The 21,891-nt window shown below is 41.2% G+C and overlaps 1 protein-coding gene across 1 annotated transcript in view; it reads right to left on the bottom strand.

Annotated features, from left to right (window-relative positions):
* Positions 1 to 21,891, bottom strand: part of Hml (hemolectin) — a 183,121-nt gene that overhangs the window by 68,196 nt on the left and 93,034 nt on the right. Inside the window, exons 39-50 of the mRNA XM_080268005.1 lie at positions 19,295 to 20,845; positions 18,564 to 18,662; positions 16,266 to 16,363; positions 11,652 to 11,792; positions 11,275 to 11,388; positions 9,119 to 9,269; positions 7,880 to 7,974; positions 6,646 to 6,724; positions 6,291 to 6,359; positions 3,986 to 4,083; positions 3,358 to 3,501; positions 1,449 to 1,645 (exon numbers count right to left, since the gene is read on the bottom strand). Coding sequence (XP_080124131.1) covers positions 1,449 to 1,645; positions 3,358 to 3,501; positions 3,986 to 4,083; positions 6,291 to 6,359; positions 6,646 to 6,724; positions 7,880 to 7,974; positions 9,119 to 9,269; positions 11,275 to 11,388; positions 11,652 to 11,792; positions 16,266 to 16,363; positions 18,564 to 18,662; positions 19,295 to 20,845 — 2,836 coding nt within the window. The remainder of the gene's footprint in view (positions 1 to 1,448; positions 1,646 to 3,357; positions 3,502 to 3,985; positions 4,084 to 6,290; positions 6,360 to 6,645; positions 6,725 to 7,879; positions 7,975 to 9,118; positions 9,270 to 11,274; positions 11,389 to 11,651; positions 11,793 to 16,265; positions 16,364 to 18,563; positions 18,663 to 19,294; positions 20,846 to 21,891) is intronic.

Raw genomic sequence — 21,891 nt, forward strand, 5'->3', positions numbered from 1 at the left:
ATGGAGGAAAGACTTGGGGAATGAAGAAATAGAATGGGGCATAGAAGTGATGATATCTGGGGCTGGTGGTGGCTCTGTCAAAGCAGAGGAAGTGTGGGCATGTGCAGTTTGCCACAAGGGTATGGGAAGTAACTCCAACTTGTGCAGTGTTTGTGATAAGTGAGTGCGTAAGAGATCTAGTGGTATTAGAGGCAGACTGCAAAATAATGTTGATTTCGTGTGTGTAGTGTGTCGGAGAAGGCACGTAGAGATTGTCAGGCATGAGGGGATTGATCTTGCTGGTGAATCTCTTGAGTGAGTGGAGGAATTTTGTTATTTAGGGGACATGTTACGCCCTGGAGGTGGAGCTGGAGCTAGTTCTCTGGCTATGGTAAGGACTGGAAGTTCAGGGAGCTGTTGCCTCTCCTAACACTGAGAGGGCTCGCTCAATGTGCTGTGGGATCTCTGAATGCAGCATGTGTTAGGAAGGTAGTGCTGTACAGTATAGTTGTGAGACCTGGGTAGTAAAGGGAGAGCATATTTATAGGCTTAAACGTACAGTAATGACAATTATTAGATGGATGTGTAGTGTGTCCTTGAATGCGAAGCCTGGAAGGGGCTACATTTACAACTGAAGACCCGAGAGGAAGGACAGGACTGTAATACGAGTACAGTATAGTGGTGATCTGATGAGATTGAGATGGTTCGGGCATGTGGAGTGGATGGAGGATGACAACTGGAGCAGAAAGTGGGAAGTGGGAATGCTATGGGTAGGGTTACAAGAGGCAGACCAAAGAGACCTGGGACAAGGTCACTGAGTGTGACCTCAGGAATGAGGGACAAAGATCAAACTGCGTTGAGAGCAACATCCCTCAATCCCCTCTCTATCCCCTGAAAAGAGGATGGTGGACTGCAAAAGATTAGAAGTTTTGGCCTGTAGTCCACCAGATTCACATCTAAATGAGCCTGGGATTGCAACAACTACTACTAAATATATTTTGTATGTCTTTAGTAACTACTAATACTAAATATGTGTTTGTGTGGCTTTGCCTTTGATACTTTAAAACCCATTAAAGAGCCTAACTCCAAAAAGGTGTCTAGAGATACCAGACCAGGAACGATTGTACAGTACGAACTCTAATGTGAACTGATGAAGAAATACAGCAATGTCGCCAAATTAAAAACTGTTTGGATGAAAGAATAAAGAATGAAGAAAATTAGCAAATATAGTGTGATCTCCATAAATACTGTACTTACCGGTGTCAGACAGTACTGTACTACTACTGTTCTGTAGTTGTTCTTTATAATAATGTATTACCTCATAAAAAACATAATCTTTTATGAGTTTATTTTACAACACCACTGCCAATTAATTATATGCTAAAGGACAGATTTATCCTGAAACAACTTAAAGCAGGTCAGTTAAATATTGTACACTAAACTGCATGGCCAAATATACAGTATCTCACATGGTTGGCAGTGTGATGATCGGGCTGATTATTATGGGTGTGGTTGTAGGTGCTGTTGTCACCTCCAATCTCTTAATCTCCTCTGTTGTGATGGTGGGCTCCACAGTTTCCTCACAGTTTGGAAGACGCTGACACTGCACATCATTGTTATCACACCGGCAACGTTCACATTGGCCAACATCAACCCATACTCCTGCCTGGAGACAAATAGTCAGTACTTGCCGTAATAAAAGAGGACTGAAAGACCAAGCACCCATGGCTACTAGATTTTCCCTGAATTATCCAATGTTCAGCAGTTACCAGTACTCAGTCACTTCTGACAACAGTAATACTGAACAACAATCTCAATCACCGTTCTTGTACTAGAATTAATTTGCAACTTATTACCAAAATTCTACATTTCTCCCTGTGCTCTTCATCCTCCTTGTCACCAGTCATAAAAATGGCATTAAACTTTACATCAATCAGCCTCCATCTCTTTATTCATACTGCTTTTATTCAATGAAGATACTGATAATGAAGAGAGGTTGCACCTGTCTGTGATCGCTGCCTTGTAGAAGTCAGTGAGACTCTTTTCAGGCCTAAAGCTTTATGCTAGTGTATCCATAACTTCACTAAATGCCAGAAAGGCTGAGAAATCTTTCCCAACATTTTAATGAAAAGTCTGACAGTTTGAATTTACTACTACAGCATAAAGGGGAAGAAAAACTCTTAAATTGAGCGCTTTGACAGGTAATGAATATGTAATCAATGAACAGAGGGAGAAAGATAAGAAAAAAAATGAAATAGAAAGAAAACTCTTCCACCGAAGAGGAAGACTGTTGTGAATGAAAATTCTTATGTTCAGCAGTGTCATGTAGGAAGGAAACCTGTGTGTTCCCATCTACAGAAGAGTTGGGAATAATTATGGACACTAAAAAAAAAGGAATCCCACTGACACCTACCATACGAGCCATCAGAAGACTTCCTAGTTTATTCAAATTTCCTGTCACTCTTTCTCAATTCAGTACGACTTATGATCATGATTTTCCATTGTAGTTTTTTCTTCCAGTTTTCCATGAAATTAGCATAATGAATGCAAGAAATATTTTTCCCTATGTACTTGATTACAATTACTTTAGTGATACCTCTGGGTCTGTACAAACCATCACCTCCAAGTGATGGTCTGTACAAAATGTTTCTAGTCCTGTATTTTTTTTTTTTTTCTTTTTTTGTATGCTGCAAATATGAATTTACCTCAACACTACTTCTACAGAGGTGCAACTAACACAAGTTTCACTGACAGGTGTTATTTTTCATTTTCAGCACTTTTCCAAGATCCCATGCAATCACGACGCAGCAGGCATCTAATGCAGAAATACAGTGTTGATAATAACCAGTGTTGATACTAACCAATCTTTATACATATTTTTAAAGGAAAAATATGGGGTTTGCAAGAACCTAACCCCCTATTTTAGACGTACATAAATGTCATGTTTTAGAACAAACTTGATTCAGCATAAGCTTCTACACGAATTTGATTCACCATGAGTTTCTACATAATCTATCTCATGTTGTATGGCAATTCTACTGCAGTGGTATGATCCATGGTGACTGGACCCTACAATTTTAGTCAATCTCTCACTCTCCATTTGCTCCATTTGGCCAAAGCATTTCAAAATATCCTTCCAACTCCACAAGCTCCATTCAGATAACTCATTTCTTTTCCTCTTACTTGACTTGTTTCCTTCAAGCAAAGTCCACGCTCCACTTCCATACATTAGTGAAGGGATCACAAAACTGTCTGTTCTCAAATTACCAAACTTTGTTCTTGTATGTTTATAGAGCAGCTTCCTATATTGCAAGTTAACTGCTGATACCGTTCTTTTGTACAGGGAACAGTTTTCAATAGTACACTTAAATTACTCACCTCAACAGGCTGACCATTGGGGAGGCGGCAAGTGCAGTCCTGGAGTAGTACACACCTATGCTGGTCTAACATAAAGAAGCCAGGAGGGCAGGTGGTGGGGCGGCCTTCATCCTCCAAGCATCCTGGGGCACAGTCACCCTCAACCTAGCACATGGAGCACTATAGTTAATCCTAAAGCACACAAAATCCTAAATGGTTAAGCACTGACATTTCATTAGTGCTGCAGAATTTCCAGTACCTGGCACTCATGAAGACTCACATTAGCTGGACAATGGGACCTAAAAAAAATACTCAACAATAACTTATAATCCCACCTTACTGTGCATAATCACAGATGTTCCCTTACTTCCAAACTTAGTTGGAACAGAGAAATGGCTTGTAACGCTACAAGTGCATTAGCCAAATTTTACTAATACCTGTGGCCACATATATTCAAGTCATTTGTGTACATTATAAACATAAGTTAGGCATGGATGGGGGGGGGTGGGGGTGCATGTCCCTCCATTTTTGGCAGACCAATTAAAGGGCAACATTTTACTGTATATCATGCATTTACTACACACATTAAACCTGTTACAGAACTTAATCACATGAATTTTTCTTTAAAGCTGTTTACATTTGGACTCACCAGGCAATTTCCATGTTGGCGATGGATAGACTTATGGTACATGCAGATCCGTTCACAAGGCATTGCACAAGGCTGGTAGCTTGATGACTCGGGACACCCTTGGGGAGGGAACATCACAAAATAGTTGGATGAGTGTTGCTCTTCCACAGTATACTCAAAAATTAAATAAATAAATAAAAATAATAATTAAAACCTTATGCAATGTATGTACCACGTCTGGCACTTGCAAATATGGTGCTCGAGAGTAAAGTTTTCGGTCAATGGTACTGTAATGGCTGGGCAGCTCTGCGGCTCAGTTATACAAACATCCCTAAAATATCTCCTTGCCTCCCAAAAAAGGGGATGTGAACTACCAGAGAAGGGCAACTTCTCCCTGCAGTCCACCAGATTCACATTTCAGATGAACCATAGCTACACCTAATACTAATATTACTCTATTTCCAAATATGGTGGCAGAATCGGTAGAGAGGTGACCTGCAGTCCTAATGGACCCAGGTTCGAATCCCGGCTTGGGCAGGGAACAGTTTAAGGATTTGAATTTCATAAAAAGCAGACTTTTCTGATCAACCAGATGACCTGCCAACAAGTCATAAAAGTACCCCTGCTAACACCAGTACTGCATGAGACTGCCCTAGTATGTATTCAATATGGATGGTGGGTGTTAGCACAGAAGTGGTGACATGTGATGCAGGACTACTGGGCCCCATGGAGGACTTCTGGGACTTGGGAATAGGCCCTGAAGCCTTTGCCCAAAGTCGGACACATAAAAAAGTACTGTATAGATAGATAGATAGATGATAGAAAGATAGATAGATAGATACATATACATATATAAAATAAAGATAATAAATCTGGATTAAAAAACAATTCTGTTGTTCTTTACACTGCAATAAGCTTTCATTATACCTGTACTGCACAAACTGGCATCATCACAAAAACCCTCACTCCTTTGAAAAAAACAAGTACAAAAGTAGTAGAGAGATGAGGAACTGTCATGCTCAAACTATGAGACTTTGCTAAAGTCTATAGGAATGAAGTACTGCATATCACATCCCAAAAATCTTAGGAAGCTTGAAGCTACTTCAACTGACTTCAGAATTGGACTCCCATGGGAGAGTTGTATGCTGATGACTTGGTATTGATCATGGAGAATGACAAGGAGGTCAAGGAAAGATTTAGAAAATGGAGAGACTGAATGAGATAAAAGTGTCTGAGAGTAAACATAGATAAACAAAAGCGATGATACCTAGGCAGTACCATCAAAGCTGAAGGACCATGGCCATGTGCAGTTTGCATCAAGCATGTGGGAAGGAACTCCATCTTGCGCAGTGTTTGTCATAAGTGGGTTCATGAGAGATGTAGTGATATTAGAGGTAGGCTGCGTAATGATGCAGATTTCATGTGTGTGATGTGTACACGCGGGTGGCTGCAGAGACTGAGAGGCGTGAAAGGACTGACCTTGTTGGAGAGTCTCTTGAGTGTATGAAGATTTGTTATTTGGGGGATATAATATATGCTGGAGGTGAGGCTGAAGCTAACTCTGTGGCAAGGGTAAGAAGTGGTTGTAAGAAGTTCAGGGAACTTATGCCTCTTCTGACACTGAGAGGGCTCTCCCTTCATCCTAAGGGTCCTTGTATGCAATATGTGTTGGGAGTTTAATGCTTAACGGTTTTGAGAACTTGGCATGAAAGGAAGTGGATATTCATAGGCTCAAATGCACAGAGATGACAATGATCAGGCGGATGTGTAGTGCGTCCTTGAATGACAGGCCTGGAGGGGTTACAAATGCAAATGAAGAGTGGAGAGGCGGGGTGGGACTTGAATGTATTAGTGTTGTGATGAGAAAGAGTAGACTGAGATGGTTTGGGCATGTGGAAAGGATGGAAGATGCCACTGGGTGAAGAGGGTAAGAGGTGTGAAGTCCAAGGGTAGGGTTGCAGGGTCAGAGTCACAGGGCAGTGTCAAATATTCAGCCCTTAGACCAGTTTGTGGGCACAGGTATTGCATTCTCTGAGTGCTTCTTCTTATTTTATTGAGTTATGAAAATTTTTAACTGAAGTGGTTACATTACAGCTTCATTACCTCCTCACTAACCAAGTCCCATCAAGCAGCCTGCAGGTAATGTGATGACCTTGGGTTGAACGGGTTTAATGATCTAGACTAGGGTAACCTAGTCTTGGGTCCCTACATCCCAAAGTGGAGTAATGAGGGACTGGCTGTTCTACATGAATTCTTATCACAGGTCATAGCAATCTAAGCAAGGAAACCGCAATCACGAATGACAAACAAATGACACCAAACTTACAGTCATTGAGCATTGGTGGTTCTGTCGTGATGTTGGTATAATGGACATCTACAAGGGTGGTGGTAGATGCTGTTGAGGTAATAAGAATTTTAAAAGACTGGTGAATATAAAGAGAAAACATGAACAAGAAGACTTATGGAAAATTTGAAAAATTCAATCATACCAGGATTGGGATACAGATTATCCAATCTTTCATATAACAGATGTTCTAATATGTAATATTATTGCAGCAAAAAAAATATATATATATAATCTAAACAAATAATTTCAGGATTTCATAATACAATATCTCTAGCAAAACCTCGTTTTCAGAAAGGATCCCATTTATGACACTGAAATAAATCAGAATACTTACTTGTGGTTGACACAGTGATGACTTGCTGGTCAGATTTAGTCAGCTCATCACAGGTGCACAAGAATCTCACTTCATAATCCTGTATAAAGTGAGATATAAATAATCAACAGTGTACGATAATCTCACTTCGTGAGCCTGTCTAAAGTGATGTATCAGCAAAATTGACATGCACAGTATCATTACATGCTGGTCTTCATTTCAGTGCAAACTAGTCATTATTCAAACCATATTTCCCACTAATTACAGGGCTGTGTGGTTGCACTGGGTCATCATCTAGTCACAGTTTGCTCCAAGTAAATTGCAGTGCAGGGGCACAGGGCTGGGCTATTCAGTCCTGATTTTTAAGGCATGGCTCACTCACCCCTGTGGGGCATTATGGCAGCAAGAAACCCCAACCACTCTTCGCAAGAAAGCCCCTTCAGGCTCCATCCAGGCGAAGTACCTTAACCCACTGAACTACCAGGCATCATTTTTTGTTAAATAAGTACTACCCAGCACAAAAAATGGCTTCCTGGACTACAGGAAACCACATGGCTTGTCACTCAGTGGAGAGGGAACAAGAGAGAGAGAGAGATGGGAGGCTTAATTATGATACACAAAGGTGTATGACATCTAGAACAACTGAACAAAGAGGATCTTTTTGCAATGGATGGTGGAAGGACAAGAGGACATGAATACAAACTGGAATAGACTAGGTGTCTCAGTGATGTGGGGTTAATGCAATAATTCCTATTCAACAGGCTTCAAATGTCTGTCATATGTGATTCTACCATACTCTGTATTAACATGTTATTGCATAACTCAAGGATGACTGTACAATGTCTTAGAGCTTATCAGACACAGGAAGTTTAGACAAATATATGTTACAAATGAAATACTTTTAATTTCAGTATACAGTCAACATTACACTGTGCATGACTGATTAGTGTTGTCTATCTATCTACCTACTGCCAGACACCTTAATTCCATAAGGGGTGGCCATAAACAAATTGCCTCCACATCGCCCTGTCCGCCGCCATGTCACTGCTCTGCTCCCAGCTCACACACTCCTCTCTCATATACCTATCTTGTGTGGGGATGAAAAATACAAACTAATCTAAAAGTCACAAAAAAAGAAATCTGTTGCTGATATCATAATTATCTGTTTCAGATATCATAATTTAATTCCAGCTATAAAGTAGCTAATACGGAATTTCCTAACATTACTTAAAAAGGTTGCAGCTGAACAGCTAACCTTGCAGTCCTCAGCGTTCTGAGATCGGTAGCACTGTAGTCCTAACTTGCGGTCACATGTTACTCTCTGACCTGCTTCCTCAGGGCTTTCCTGGCCTGAAAAAACAATACATAATATAATACAGCACTGGTGGAGGTAGGGGATGCTCATACATGCAGGAGCAGTTTTCTTTTCTTTTTTTTTCATCCCAAAACTCGCTTTTTCCCAATGTGCAGGCAAAGGGGCAGCCAAAAGAAAGGTGCATAATACTGCTCTCAATCACCACCAGTCTGTGGGGCAAGGTATCACAGTTAAGCCACCTTTGGTCTTGGACAGAGTGTCCAAGTGCAACTGGACTCCAATGTGAGGCAAAGAAAATCAAATTATCACAAAATTTTCATATAAAGTTAAAACTTACATGACCATAATCAGCCTGACAGGGCCCACCCATTCCTGGACAGCTTGTGGTAAGGGACTACATTCTTCCACTAAGATGTGAGTTATGAACAAAGCAGGGTGCCATGGAAATAGGGGAGAAGACAGACCCTTAAATCTGTACTGTAGTCACAATCTGCCTCCACTGTCATACAGGGGAAAAAAAACATGTCTGTGAAGAAGTAAACACCTATTTTTCTCTTTTCACTTTGGTGATGTCCAGCACCCATTAGGAAGTAAGCCTGTGCTGGAGGTGGGAGCACTCAGTATTACTAACCCTGGGCTTGCCGTTCCCTCAGTTTGATATGTATGGTGCATTTTCTGCAGGTGCCAAACAACATTCAAAGGAGTGAAATATCCTTGCATACTATTGTTAACTCAATACTGATGAGGGTTACTTTTACCATACATGATATTTTCCCCTTCTAGCAATAAATCTGGCATTAAATAGTTAATCAACTATTACAGTCATCCCTTAACATCCACGGTTTTAATATCCATGGGTGAATATAACATACACGGTTTCAAGTATCCACAAGTGGATACAGTACCGGGGCAAGATTCACTAAAGCATTTTATCTTGTTTTTAATTTTTTTAGTGTTTTTGTATTAAATCAAGTGGTTGTAAACATGCACATATGGTTTTTCTTTACTTATACAGTAAAAGGAATTGGGCGGTCCACGGGTGTTCTTAAGGGGGGCAGCAGTTATCCATGGATTTTTAACATACACGAGTGTCTCTGTCACCTAACCCCCGTGGATGGTATGGGAGCAATGTATGTTCATCTTTCTGCCTGACAACTTTTCCATTGCTATAACACTTACTTCCCTTGACCCGACACTCGATGGCCTGGGGTCGGCGACAGAGGTTGGGGTGTAAGTTTCGGAGATCAGACAGAAGCTCCTGCTCATCACCATCATAATCCGTTTCACTCTCACTCACCCAGGAACTCCACATGTTACATTCAAACTTTGGCTAAGGAGAGTGATACAACTTCATCAGGACATCACTGAATGAATTAGAAAACACAATTAGATATTCTTATACATAATATCTGAGTAGAATTAAATGACATTATCAATGGTAATTTAATAAATTTACTGCTAACAACAAAAATGTACAGTGCTGTAATATCAAAAACTGTTGGCAAGACCAATTACGTGAGCTAAGTCCCTGTAACAAAACAACAATCTGGTGTGTTTCGGGGAGAGCAAGTGGAGATTGTCAGGCATGAACGGACTGATCTTGTCAGTAAGTTTCTTAAGTGTGTTGATGAGTTTTGTTATTTGAGGAACATGTTTTGTCCTGGAGGTAGGGCTGGAGCTAGCTTTGTGGCTAAGGTAAGGAGTGGTTGGAGGAAGTTCAGGGCACTGTCACCTCCCCTAACACTGAGAGGGCTCTCCCTCTGTGCTAGGTGATCACTGTATGTAATGCTGTATGGCAATGAAACCTGGACAGTAAAGGAAGAGGATATTCAGAGGCTCAAACGTACAGAAATGACATTGATTAGAAGAAAGTCTAGTGTGTTCTTGAATGTGAGGCCTTGGGGGCTAGGTTTACAACTGAAGAGTTGAGAGAAAGGATGAGGCTGAAGTGTATTGGTACTGTGATAAGGAGGGGCAGACTGGGATTATCTGAGCATGTGGAATGGATGGAGGATGATAACTGGGTAGAGAAAGTGAGGAGTGTGAATGTCATAGGTAGGGCTGCGATAGGCAGGCCGAAATAGACCTGGGACGAGGAAGGTTACAGAATGTGACCTCAGGGGTAAGGAACTGAATGGAGAGGCTGCCAGAGATTGAGCAGCATGGACAGATACCATTAGGTGACCAAGACCGACACATGCAGGCATGTTGGAGCTTTATAAACTATGTGAAATGATATGAAGATAGGCAAAGTAAATTGATAATGACAATTGTATGACCCAGATTAGAATATGATGCAGCAGCATGGTCTCCCCATTTAAAAAATATAACATTAAATTTGAGAAAGTACAAAGAATGGTTTGTGGTAGGTGGGGGCGCTCACCATCCACTCACTCAATGTAGTGCTGCTCTCGGGTGATTGCCCTTTCCTCTCGTCCTTCCTTCTTTCCTTCCCTCCTTCCTTCCTCTTCTATCTTTCCTTCATTCTTTCCTCTTCCTTCTGTCTTTGGGTGGCTTTGCACTCAGTGACAAGCCAAATGGTTTCCTGTACACCACGAAACCATTTACTAAGCTGGGTGGTAACCATACAACCAAATTATGGCACCTGGTGGTTTAGTGGATAATTAAGGTGCTCCAATTGGATTGAGCCAGTGGAGGTTTGTATCCAAGGGATGATTGGAGTTTAATGCTCATGTAATGCCACTCTGGGATGAGTGAAGCTGGTCACTCTCATCTTAAATGTCAGGACCATCTTGCCTAGCCCCAGGCTCCTACTCTCCTCATGGGGCAACACAGGATTAGATGATGGATGAATGGACAAAGAATGATTAACTACGATGATACCAAACTTAAGAGAATTGCAGTATGAAAAGAAAATAACAAAGACTGAAATAACCTACACTGTAAGAGAGACGAAAAAGGGGGGACGTGATAATGTTGTATAAGAGTAAGTATGGTACTGAAAAGACTGACAGAGATTATTATACCACAGGGGATGGAGAAATATTAAGAGGACATAGTCATAAACTTAAGCTGCCAGGGTGTTTGGGTGACACAAGAAAACATTGTTTTACGTACAAAAGTAAAGTTAAATGGAACCAATTAGATGAAAGTGTGGTAAGTGCCAAGAATATCCATACTTTCAAGGAAATGTTGGATTTGTAATGCTGGAAATGGGATAATAGGAGTATAGTACCAAAATCCTGTAAAATACAAATAGGAGAATGCAAACAGATGACATGCATGAATGCACTCATGTATGCATGTACACACACACTCACACACACACACACACACACACACACACACACACACACACACACACACACACATACCTCTCCAGTAAACCCAGGCTGTGCGGTTGTAACACATGAGGTGGCATCACACCGCAGTTGGTTTCTGGTGCACTGGCACTTTTCGCAGTCATCCACCTGGAATGCTCGGCCAGGCTGCAGTATGGGAAACTATTACTATTAATGCTAATACAAAATGATTACATGTACTGTACTTCACAGTTCGAAGCAAAAGTATTTAAATGAATTCAATGCATAATAAAAGACTGGCATGATATACCTCATAAATATCAAGGAGTACAATATTTAACAAAAACTAACAGCAGAATAAAAAAAATGAAAGAAATTGAAAAAACAGAAAAAAGGAAAAATAGGAAGGAACAAAGATGAATGTTCACAAAGTAAATCTTGTAACACACCGCAGCTGGCATGCCATTGGGAAGGCGGCAGTTGCAGTCCTGTACAGAAACACATCTTGTCTTGTCCAATAAATACTGGCCAGGTAAGCAGGCAGCACCCAAAGCACTGTCCACACATGCTGGTGCAAACTGGCTGTCCAGCTGTCAAACAAAAAAGTTGCTCTTGCATAATGGGATACAAGAAGATGAATGTTATGAATAACTGTACCTCAATTGATTCCTGAAACTGAATGTTTTAAAAAGGTGGGTAAATTGGTACATTGATAACATATCATTTACCTTAAAACTGACATCTAATCATCAAAACTACATTTTAACATCCATACAGGGTTAGCACAGCCAGATTAAGAGTCTCTGATGTCAATGAGGACATGAATTACAAGAGGAAGGTAGCCCAATGTGACATCTTCTTTCCTGCATGGTAGATGGCATGAGGCTGCTTCTAGTACAATTACTACTGTACACATCTTCCTGTGGGTTTAAGGGACTTGGCCAATAATATAACTCTATGCACTATGCACTGGCAACTCAAGGTGAGTGGGGCCTTGGCTCAGATGCAAGAAAGAAGTACCTAGGTTTCTGAATAAAGTAAGGTGTGCACCTTATCATGCACACTTACACTCAGGGGTCATCAACATCACTTCCCAAAAGGGTGGAGAGATACAGAGCAGAAGCACCTAATGAAGCAAGGCCTTCTCATAGGAGAGTGCCATAAGAGTGAAACCTTGGGCATTACAGTAGATATTCAATTGTCTCCTCAATTCAGGAACACGACTGACATCAAAGGATCTCAACCATATCCAGATAGTACCAATGGCCTGTGAACCGAGTGGCCTATTTGCAGCCTGGCAATGACAACAGTGTAATTCTGGCATGGGTGGCAGGCCCATGGGCAGGCTGCAGAGTCTGAGACTTCCCCAAGTGGGAGACTGAGAAGTCAAATGCAAGACATGCTTTCCAGTGGGCTATACAAGCATTAAGCACCAGACCACAGAAGGTAGATAGGTCAGGGGCCACAATTACTACTGTGCCAGAGGTCAATCCTTGTTTTGCTGCCACATCAGCTGACTCATGCCTACATGTGAAGAAATCCACTGAAGGTGGAATTGCCAGAGGGTAAAGGTAAGGAAGAGGAAAAGGACAAGAATGGCATGCATGAGCTGGATATGGGACAAGCAGCAGAGTGGAGCAAGGTAAGAAAGAACTGGGAATCTGTATACAAGACTGCCTGGAGGATGGCCAAGAGTTTTGTGGACAGGACATCATTCGCTTTTGTGAAAGTCCAAATCTGGCATGGGCAGTTATCTTCAAAGTAGGTCACTGAGACAAAAGATTAATGAGGGGAGTGGGAGCCATCCATGTATATTTTAATGAAGTCCCTCTCCTAGGAAGAAATCATGCTCAGGAAGATCTGTTGGGCTAGAACCTCATCCACTGACTTTGGGAAGGGCACCAAGAGGGTGAGGGAGACGTGTAGGGATAAGTCCACCAAGGAGGGGATGGAAGGAAGAGAAGTACCCCTGGGGCTGGGGATGGGGGGGAAGGGATATCAAGGGACAGGGAATGGTTGGTCAGGACAGCCCATACAATGAAGGGCTGTCGTGCCCAAGTTAGGGGTCTGGTGGAGGACTGTTTGGAGGCTGTAGAGGGAGGAGACTGGGTGGTTGGGGAGAAGAGCTACTAAGCAAAGAAGCCTGTAGCTCAGCTCTAAGCAAAAAGTGGTAAAGGACATTATACCAGAGTCTGCTTCAAGGGAGATCCCAATGAAGGACATGAAGGCAATGAGTGCAAAGCAGAAAACTGTGTTCTGGACCATGTCCAGTCTCTTGAGGTATGTCAAGGCTGCCAATCCACTGAAGAAGGAATTATGTGATAGTTTGCTCCAAACATATGCAAAATACAGGCAAAGAAGGGTATCCCTATCAAAACGTCATCAAACATTCAAATGCTTCAGACAGGCTGATTGAAGGTACTGGATGTGGTTGGCCTACGAGTCATTGGCTGTCTACACTGAGGCTGAGGAATATATGCCAAGTCTGTCACTTGTAGGTTCCGCAGTAAGCGGCGTTGATGGTGCACCCCAGTTGGTGGCCCAGGTGGTAAAGGCATCCACTGCTTATTGTTGGTGATGACTGGCTTCTCCTAGCAGGGGTTCATGGCAGGGGATGGATATCCACAAAGACCAAAACTGTCATGTCTGGTGGGAGGGAGGGTGTCTGAAAGCTGGACACTGAGGAGCTTAGAAGGGCTTCCTAAGGCATTTCTCTCCCAACCTGGGTGGGAATAGAGAATGTCCTTTCCTGAGATACACCAAAGGACTGCCCTTCCAAGAAGCTGTGGACTCAGGCAAGGACAGAGGTTATGGTGCCAAGGCTGTTGAGTCTGTAGAGGATGCCCTTGTGAGAAGTGGAGTCAAAGGCCCCCTGGAGATCAACAAAGACAGCCAAGAGGACAATTTGGCAATGATAAACATGGTGTGCATGGAGTGATGGCTCCAGGATTTTTTTTTACAGGGTGGGCTTTAGCGGCGCTTACTGGCAGCAACGGGGACTGAGGTGACCTGAGTGCTAAAAGGAACAATAACCTGCTTTAATATTAATGTGAGCTGAGAAGCTGAGAGGGTTTTGGGGACTTAAGCCCCCAAGTCCCCTCTTAGTGCCACCATTGTGTATGTTGCTGATGAACTGGAGAAGGATATCAGATGTTTCCCTACCGGTACAGATTCCACATGGAACTGTCAGCAGAAGCCCAACATGTTTTGGCCAACAAATGAGCCAGGGGCATTCCATGGTTTTTATTTTTGAGAGGGAGGCTAGCCCCTTCCATGCATCACTGGAGGGGGGGGGTATCAAGCTCCCAAAATATCGCATTATGGATGAGAGTTCATTGTACAACATGTACTAAGATACCAAAGCCATATCTGCACTCCTTTCACTATTATGAGAATATTAAAATTTGGTGAGGGGGGCACTGACCCTCCAAAAAATCATGGTTGGAAAATTACGTACAGTGGAAGAAGTCTGCAGTGACTAGACAAAGTCACCTGGAATGTTTTAGTCAAATTTTCCCCCTATTTCTGATCGTTTTTATTTTTGGGAGGGGGTTGACCATCCCCAAGAACCACTGGGAGCATCATGCTTCCCAAATACAGGTATACCCCAGTTTAACAATGTAATTGGTTAAGTAAAAACCCATTGTTAGGCAGGGAATTGTATATCAGGGTAGATTTAACATGTAAAGTACTGTATAGGGATGTGTTTTACAGCCTTGGGTTTCCCTCCAAACCAAGTTCTATACCCACCCGAATGAGTTCAAACACAGGTTTAAAGCCAATCTAAATGGCCTAACAGCTGTAACAGAGGCTAACCTAAGCCTAACATCTGTAAATAACTCACTAAAACTATCAAATAAAATCTGAAAATTATCAAATAAAAATCTGGAAAAAATTTAGCTTAGTAAACTGTACCCCAAAATGACAATGTTCACCCCACCTATGGCTAAAACACATTAACACATTAATCAGAGTTTAAAAACAGTTCATAAATCAACCTAAACACACAGTTTTAGTCTAAAATATCATCAAAATCAATTAAAAAAAATAAAAAATAAAAACCCATTGTTAAACCAGGATTTGGCCATTGTTAGGCAGGGTATGGTGGTATTTCTACCTCCATCGTTATGATGGCGTATCGCAACTAAGGGTATCATATATCAAGGTATACCCGTAATGTATTATAGATGACAGTCCACTGAAAAACATGTACTAAGATATCAAAGCCATATCTATCTATCTATCTATCTATCAATAGCCCGATGCCCTAATCCCGCAAAGGGTGGCCGCAGACAAAATGCCTCCAAGTCGCTCTGTCACCCACCATTTGACTACCCTCCCCCCAACTCACCCCCCCCTTCCTCATATACCTCTCAACTCCATCCCTCCACCTCATCCTCGGTCTACCCCTCCCTCTCCCTCCCTCCACCTCACCTACATACACCCTCTTAGTCAGTCTTTCATTCTCCATACCTGCCCTCCCATAAATTCACTGTCTCAGAGATCTTTTATCTAGTGATGGGGCTGTCCCCTCCTGAAAGATCATGACTGGAAAACTGTTTTTATTGAAATGAGCTTTGTCACTCACACAACATGAATACTACACTGTGGTTGGATGAAATTTAATAATCCTTGGTTATGCAGTAGGAATGAATGTCCTCAGGTACTTCACATATCAGTGTGAACTAACCTTTGCCATTAACTGACCTACGTGGGATTAGGGATCTTTGTCAGGTCAGAGTAAATGCATTATGGTTTACACTGTACTGTATTTTGGAAAGATATGACAATAAATGCAATCAAACCATCTGCAAATGCACCTTATGCTAGTAGATTCTAATGTCTGGTGGTGTTTTGGGACACTGCAAAGGATCTTAAGACTTCAAATACTAATATTAATGTATATCTGTGGAGGACCCTTTTTAAATACATTTTCATTTTTTGCTCATTTTTGCTAATAGCAGGAGTGTCTATTCCCTAAAACTCATAAAAAATGAAGGATGACTGCTTATGTATATCATAGCTCTACAGTATATATATACAGTATATACAATCAGGCCTACCAGACAGACTCCATTCTCTTGTAGGAGGGAGCGGTAGTAGTGACAGATTCGGTCACACCTGATGGCCCTCGCCATATGGATTTTCCCAGCTGGACATGCTGCAACAAGGAATGCTAGCAGTAATACGTTAGTCCAAGACAAAGATACATGGTTTTTCACACCTACACAAAAAGTCTCCAATGGAAGGTTATGGAAACCCCATGATGGAAAAAAGGTTAAATATCTATGAATTCCCACCAAACACACACAGTTCAGGCAGGTTAGAGATTTCATCTTGATAGTGTTAAAGCTGAGAAAAGTACTAGAATGTCACTGTGCTGGATAAAAACACCTGAAACTTTCCCTAAAGTTTTGAAAGTCCTGCACTGCTGATACGGTACAACAAGGCTATTTACTCATAATACAGTACTTCTGTTTGTATCTTCTGTCACCTGCACAGTCACTCCTAACATATTAAGTGTGCTCGCTTCTTAGTGAAGAGTGAAAGCACGCCATAGGAAGGAATGGCCTTGGCAGCTCGGGTGGGACACCTGTGAAAGGTGCCTCTACAATCTATCAGTGAAGGAAAAAACTGACCTTGATTCACAGTTGCCTATATTTCCACTTACAAGAGAAAATATCTGTAGAAAGGATACCAACAGCAGCAGGGAGTAACCCAATGCTTCCTTTGCTTGACTTCTATACAATGAATCCATGAGAAGTCAAAATAAGCAAGTATGTTCTAACAGTGTTAACTTTAAATATAATAAATACTTTTAAGAATTCTTGGAGAGACGAATGTAACTAACAGTGTAATCTTGAAATTAAATTTAATGTACTTACGCCATAACATAACACTCACCAGTAATGTACTATGAGTTTTAAATAAAGTAAGCTTTGAGAAAAAAACAAGAATGGTAAAAAAAAATTATTTCCTTGTTTCTACATCATACTGAAGGGAAATCCAGTATCTTGTCGAGCGAATTTTTTCAGGTGCTTTCATTTTCCCCTGTTTTCCCCACCTCTCTGGACTTCAACTCAGTTTTTGTGGGGACTGCAACAAGCAATATATTGTAATTTATTTCCATGAAAACCCTGAACTGGTAAAGGTTCATTTTCATCACATTCTACACACCAATGAGGTGGATAACACTTTGTTTACACATAGCAAAGGGTTTAAATGCTTGGATGAAGTTTTAAGATGAATGAGAGAAATTTTCTAAAGAATGTCTTCAAAGAAGGAGTGTAAATTGAAAAATTATGAACAAATATAAACCACACAAAAATTAAAATACAATCACAGACATGACTACTGAACTGACCTAAATTCAGAATGACTGCACTGGTAACAAGACATGAGTGGAAGTACAGGGTTTAACGATGTAATTGGTTAAGTAAAAACCCATCGTTAAGCGGGGTATCGTATAATGGGGTAGATTTAACATGTAAAGTAATGGGATGCGTTTTTCAACCTTGGGTTTCCCCCCCAACCAAGTCCAAAACCCACCCAAATGAGTCCAAAAACAAGTTTAAAGCCAATAAATGGCCAAACAGCTGTAAACGAAGCTAACCTAAGCCTAACATCTGTAAATAACTCACTAAAATCAACAATTAAAATCTGAAAATCGTCAAATATAAGTTTCGAAAAATCAAGCTTAGTAACCTGTACCCCAAAATGACTATGTTCACTCCACCTATAGCTAAAACACATTAATCTATGTCTAAAAACAGTTCATAATTCAACCTAAACACACAATTTTTGTCTATGATATCATAAAAATCGGTTTTAAAATAATCAAAACCCATCATTAAACCAGGGTTTGGCCATCTTTGAGCATGGTATGGTGGCATTTCTACTCCCATTGTTAAGCCGGGGTTTCACATCTTGGGGTATTGTATATAGAGGTATACCAGTATTATGGTAAGTAGCCTCACATGACCATTCAATTCTTATAGTAAATTTGAAGTATTAGGGAGTAGAGTGGACATAACACCCTTTTCAAGTCTACCAATATGGAGATGGAATTCTTCATCCTGCAAAACTATGTGTGTCTTATTAAACCTTCCTAAAAGCTACTGAATCAACCTCTATCAGTAATATACATACATACATACACATATATATACATACATATATATAATGTAGGTACTGTATATATATATGTGCACAACAGAAAAACTTAGTCATAACAAGCACACACAATAAACATGAACACAGTATACTGTACTGTATCTCATTTTCCATGCCAGAAAAAAATAATAATGGATTAGAAATTGCTTTACAACACAAACTGGATGTAAACAGTAACAGACACCTACTCTCGTCAACGACAAAGGGTGTTGTGAGAACAGTAACATTACGGATGTCCTCGTAAGGGGTGGTAGATGGTGCTGTACCTGGGGTTGGGCGTGTTGACTCTGAGGGAAAAATGGCAGAATAGTTAAAATGATGCACAGACTTTTTTTAAAATCAAGAATATAACTTACCTGCATACCACAATCATTACAGTAAAAATAATACATGTTTTAAATATCAATATCTACTGTATATGAGAACAATAATAATAAAATATCTGTAAACCAAAGTATGTTCTGCTCAGTGGACCCTTACTAGTCCCTGTTGTTAGGGAACACAATACCCCAGGAATCATGAATTGCCACAAATAATTAATGCCACTCTAGAAGGGTCCCCACACCCATAATTTAACTACTCTACGTGACTACCTAAAAACTCTCTGTAGTGTTCCCAAATATCACCAGATGTCAGAGCCTAATTCTTTTCAGATGACTTAACAACACAGGTTGTCAAACCCACAAATAACCAAAACCAACAACAGTAAGTGACCAATGTATACAGTAAAAGAATAATCAAGCTAGAATTTTCTCCATTCCATTACTCCCTGGATTCTATAAAGTGAAGCGTCAATATAGTGTTCTGCTTCCCATGAGAAAAGTTGCAATATTAAAAATATAAATCTGAGCGGGACAAGTATTATGCAAGAAACTGCTGTGCTACGGCAAGATTGTGAAGGCATCTGTCATTTACTCACCACAAGAGCAAAGGACCCTGATGGCATAATCCTCACAAGTCTTGCCCCATCCTTGCTGGTAGTTACGACAAACCAAGCCTGATGACGTAGAGCACTCAACATATTGGTCGTCACTCTCAGTATAATCTATCTGAGTTACTGTAATTCTGTCCAAGATCCTATTTCCACCACCCTTCCGACCTTTCCGTCCAAACTTTCGTCCTTTGGATCCTCTTGAAGGAGGTCTCTGTTGCTGACTGAACTGGCACTGGATATCAAGGATATACATATCATCGCATATATCATACCCTTGCTCACGAATTTTTTCAAATGTTTCAAAGTCTCCATTGTCTGTTTCTGGGTGTGAAACATTAAACCAATCAGTCCAGAAGTCCCCAGTGCATGGCTGGAATGTGGTGGTTGTAGATGGAACAGTGATTTCCTCTCCACACTCGGGTCTTTCCAAAATAACATTTGCCTCATGGTCACAAACAAGCAATCTTGGATGAAAGTAGGTTCCTGGACCACATTCTTTAGTGATGTACTTCCTTCCACTTGCAGTTGGTGCACACTCGTGGAACTTACGGCAGTCATATTCATGCTCCTTAATCTGTGGATCCTGATAGGTGCAGGTTTCTGGGATCCCTGGGGCTTCTGTAGAAGGTGAAATTACTTCCTCAGGGGTAGGAACTGCCTGTGTAGTTGTGGTGAGGGAACAGTCACACAAAAATCGAATCTCATAGTCATTGCAATGGTTGGGTGCCTGGAGATCATCATTGCACTGCAAACCACTGTTGACATTACAAACAATGCCATGTTGGTTAAGTGCTTCAGCTGGTAGTCCTAGACCAACAGCTTGACATTCAGCTGCAATAATATTGTGGGCATCACAGAAACTATACTTGGCTGACAGTGACTGTAAGTCATCCATATCATCCCAGTCACCTGGGCTTGGAGTGTGAGTGTTCATCCATTCAGTCCACCCATCAACACACTCATACTGTCTGGTAGTGGTGGCTTCTGGAGGCAATGTCCATTCTGGGGAAGGAGTCAATGTTGTTGCCTGTACATCACATCCTTTTAGCTCTAGTCTGAGGGACACAGCACCATGGAAGGCAATCGGGATGACTCTAACGTAGCGGGCAAACACTGGCTCTGGGAACATGTTGGTAACTGGTGTTGAACTATCAGTGTTGCCAACAAACTGTCTGGTATATGCTGCGCCTGGTTCCTGTACATCCAGCCAAGCTGACCCAGTGGGAGAGTACTGAATGCCAAACACTTCTATATACTGGTCATGATATGGGTGACCCTGTGTAATCACTCCGGTTACCTCCTTGACCTCTCCAAGGTCCACCTGCAGCCATTCTCCTTCACCTCTATCCTGGCCAGCTGCTGTCCAAGCCCAGTCAGCATTGAGACGAGCAGCATGAGGCTTGTCATCAGGGGTGAGAATGGATGAAGCAGTAATAGCATCATTAGGGATACTCCAGTCCTCCAGACCCAATCCATCCTGACACTCACACTGGCATAGCACACGCACCTCATAGTCTTGGCAGTACTGCTGACCAACTGGCAAAAGGAAGTTATAAAAGAAAAAATTAGTAATTAAAAATCTACACAATTAAAATTTTGTTTTATCATATAAAATTATTACACCTTTCGTATACAAACACAAGACTGCAGTGAGATAATTAGCTGATAAAAGAAAAGATGAGAAGGACTTGGAAGTGATTATTCAGGATGACTTGTCACCAGAAAAGCATATGAGCAGAATCACTGGAGGCACTTATGGATTACTGAACAACATAAGTGTGACTTTTAATTACATGGACGAGGAAATGCTGAGGGAGCTGATACTGACCATGATAAGGCTAAGACTAGAGTATGCAGCTGTGATATGGTCACCTCACTTGAAGAAGCACACTGATAAACCTGAGAGGGTTCAACGGATGGCTACAAGGATGATACCATACTTAAGGGAACTGGCCTATGAGGAGAGATTGGAAAAACTGAAGTTACCAACATTGCACGACAGAAGAGAAAGAGGAGACTTGATCACGATGTTTAGATGTGTAAGAGAACTGGAAAAGACGGACAGAGAGGATCTTTTTGTGCTGGACAAAGGACGAAAAAGAAGACATGACTTCAAGTTGAAGAGAAGTAGATGTCTAATGATCTTAAAAGGTTCAGTTTCCCAAAAAGAAACATAGGTACTTGGAATGACTTAGACAAGGAGGTGGTGCAGGCAAAAAACATTCATGTGTTTAAAAGCAGACTGGATAAATGTAGATACGGAGACAGGACAACACGAACTTAGCTCAATTCCTGTATACGACAAATAGGTAAATACACACACACACACACACACACACACACACACACATAGTAGAAGGAGAAAAGATGTGCCTGGGGGAGCTCTTCCTATACATCATGAATAGAGTATCTAGTTCTAGTTGATCAGGATTGAGCTCTGGTTGAACTATATGTCCCTAAATTTGTTCCTGACCTTTCTGGTAAATCTGAAAATGATGTTCTTTGTGAAGTGTTCCTTAGTGACGTAAGTGTTAGTAGCGCTGTTATCAACCAAGAAAACAAACAATATGGTATCCAACCTG

Source organism: Coenobita brevimanus, chromosome 26, assembly GCF_032717465.1.
Source record: "Coenobita brevimanus isolate Jiangsu-jjx chromosome 26, ASM3271746v2, whole genome shotgun sequence".
NCBI classification, from domain to species: domain Eukaryota; kingdom Metazoa; phylum Arthropoda; class Malacostraca; order Decapoda; family Coenobitidae; genus Coenobita; species Coenobita brevimanus.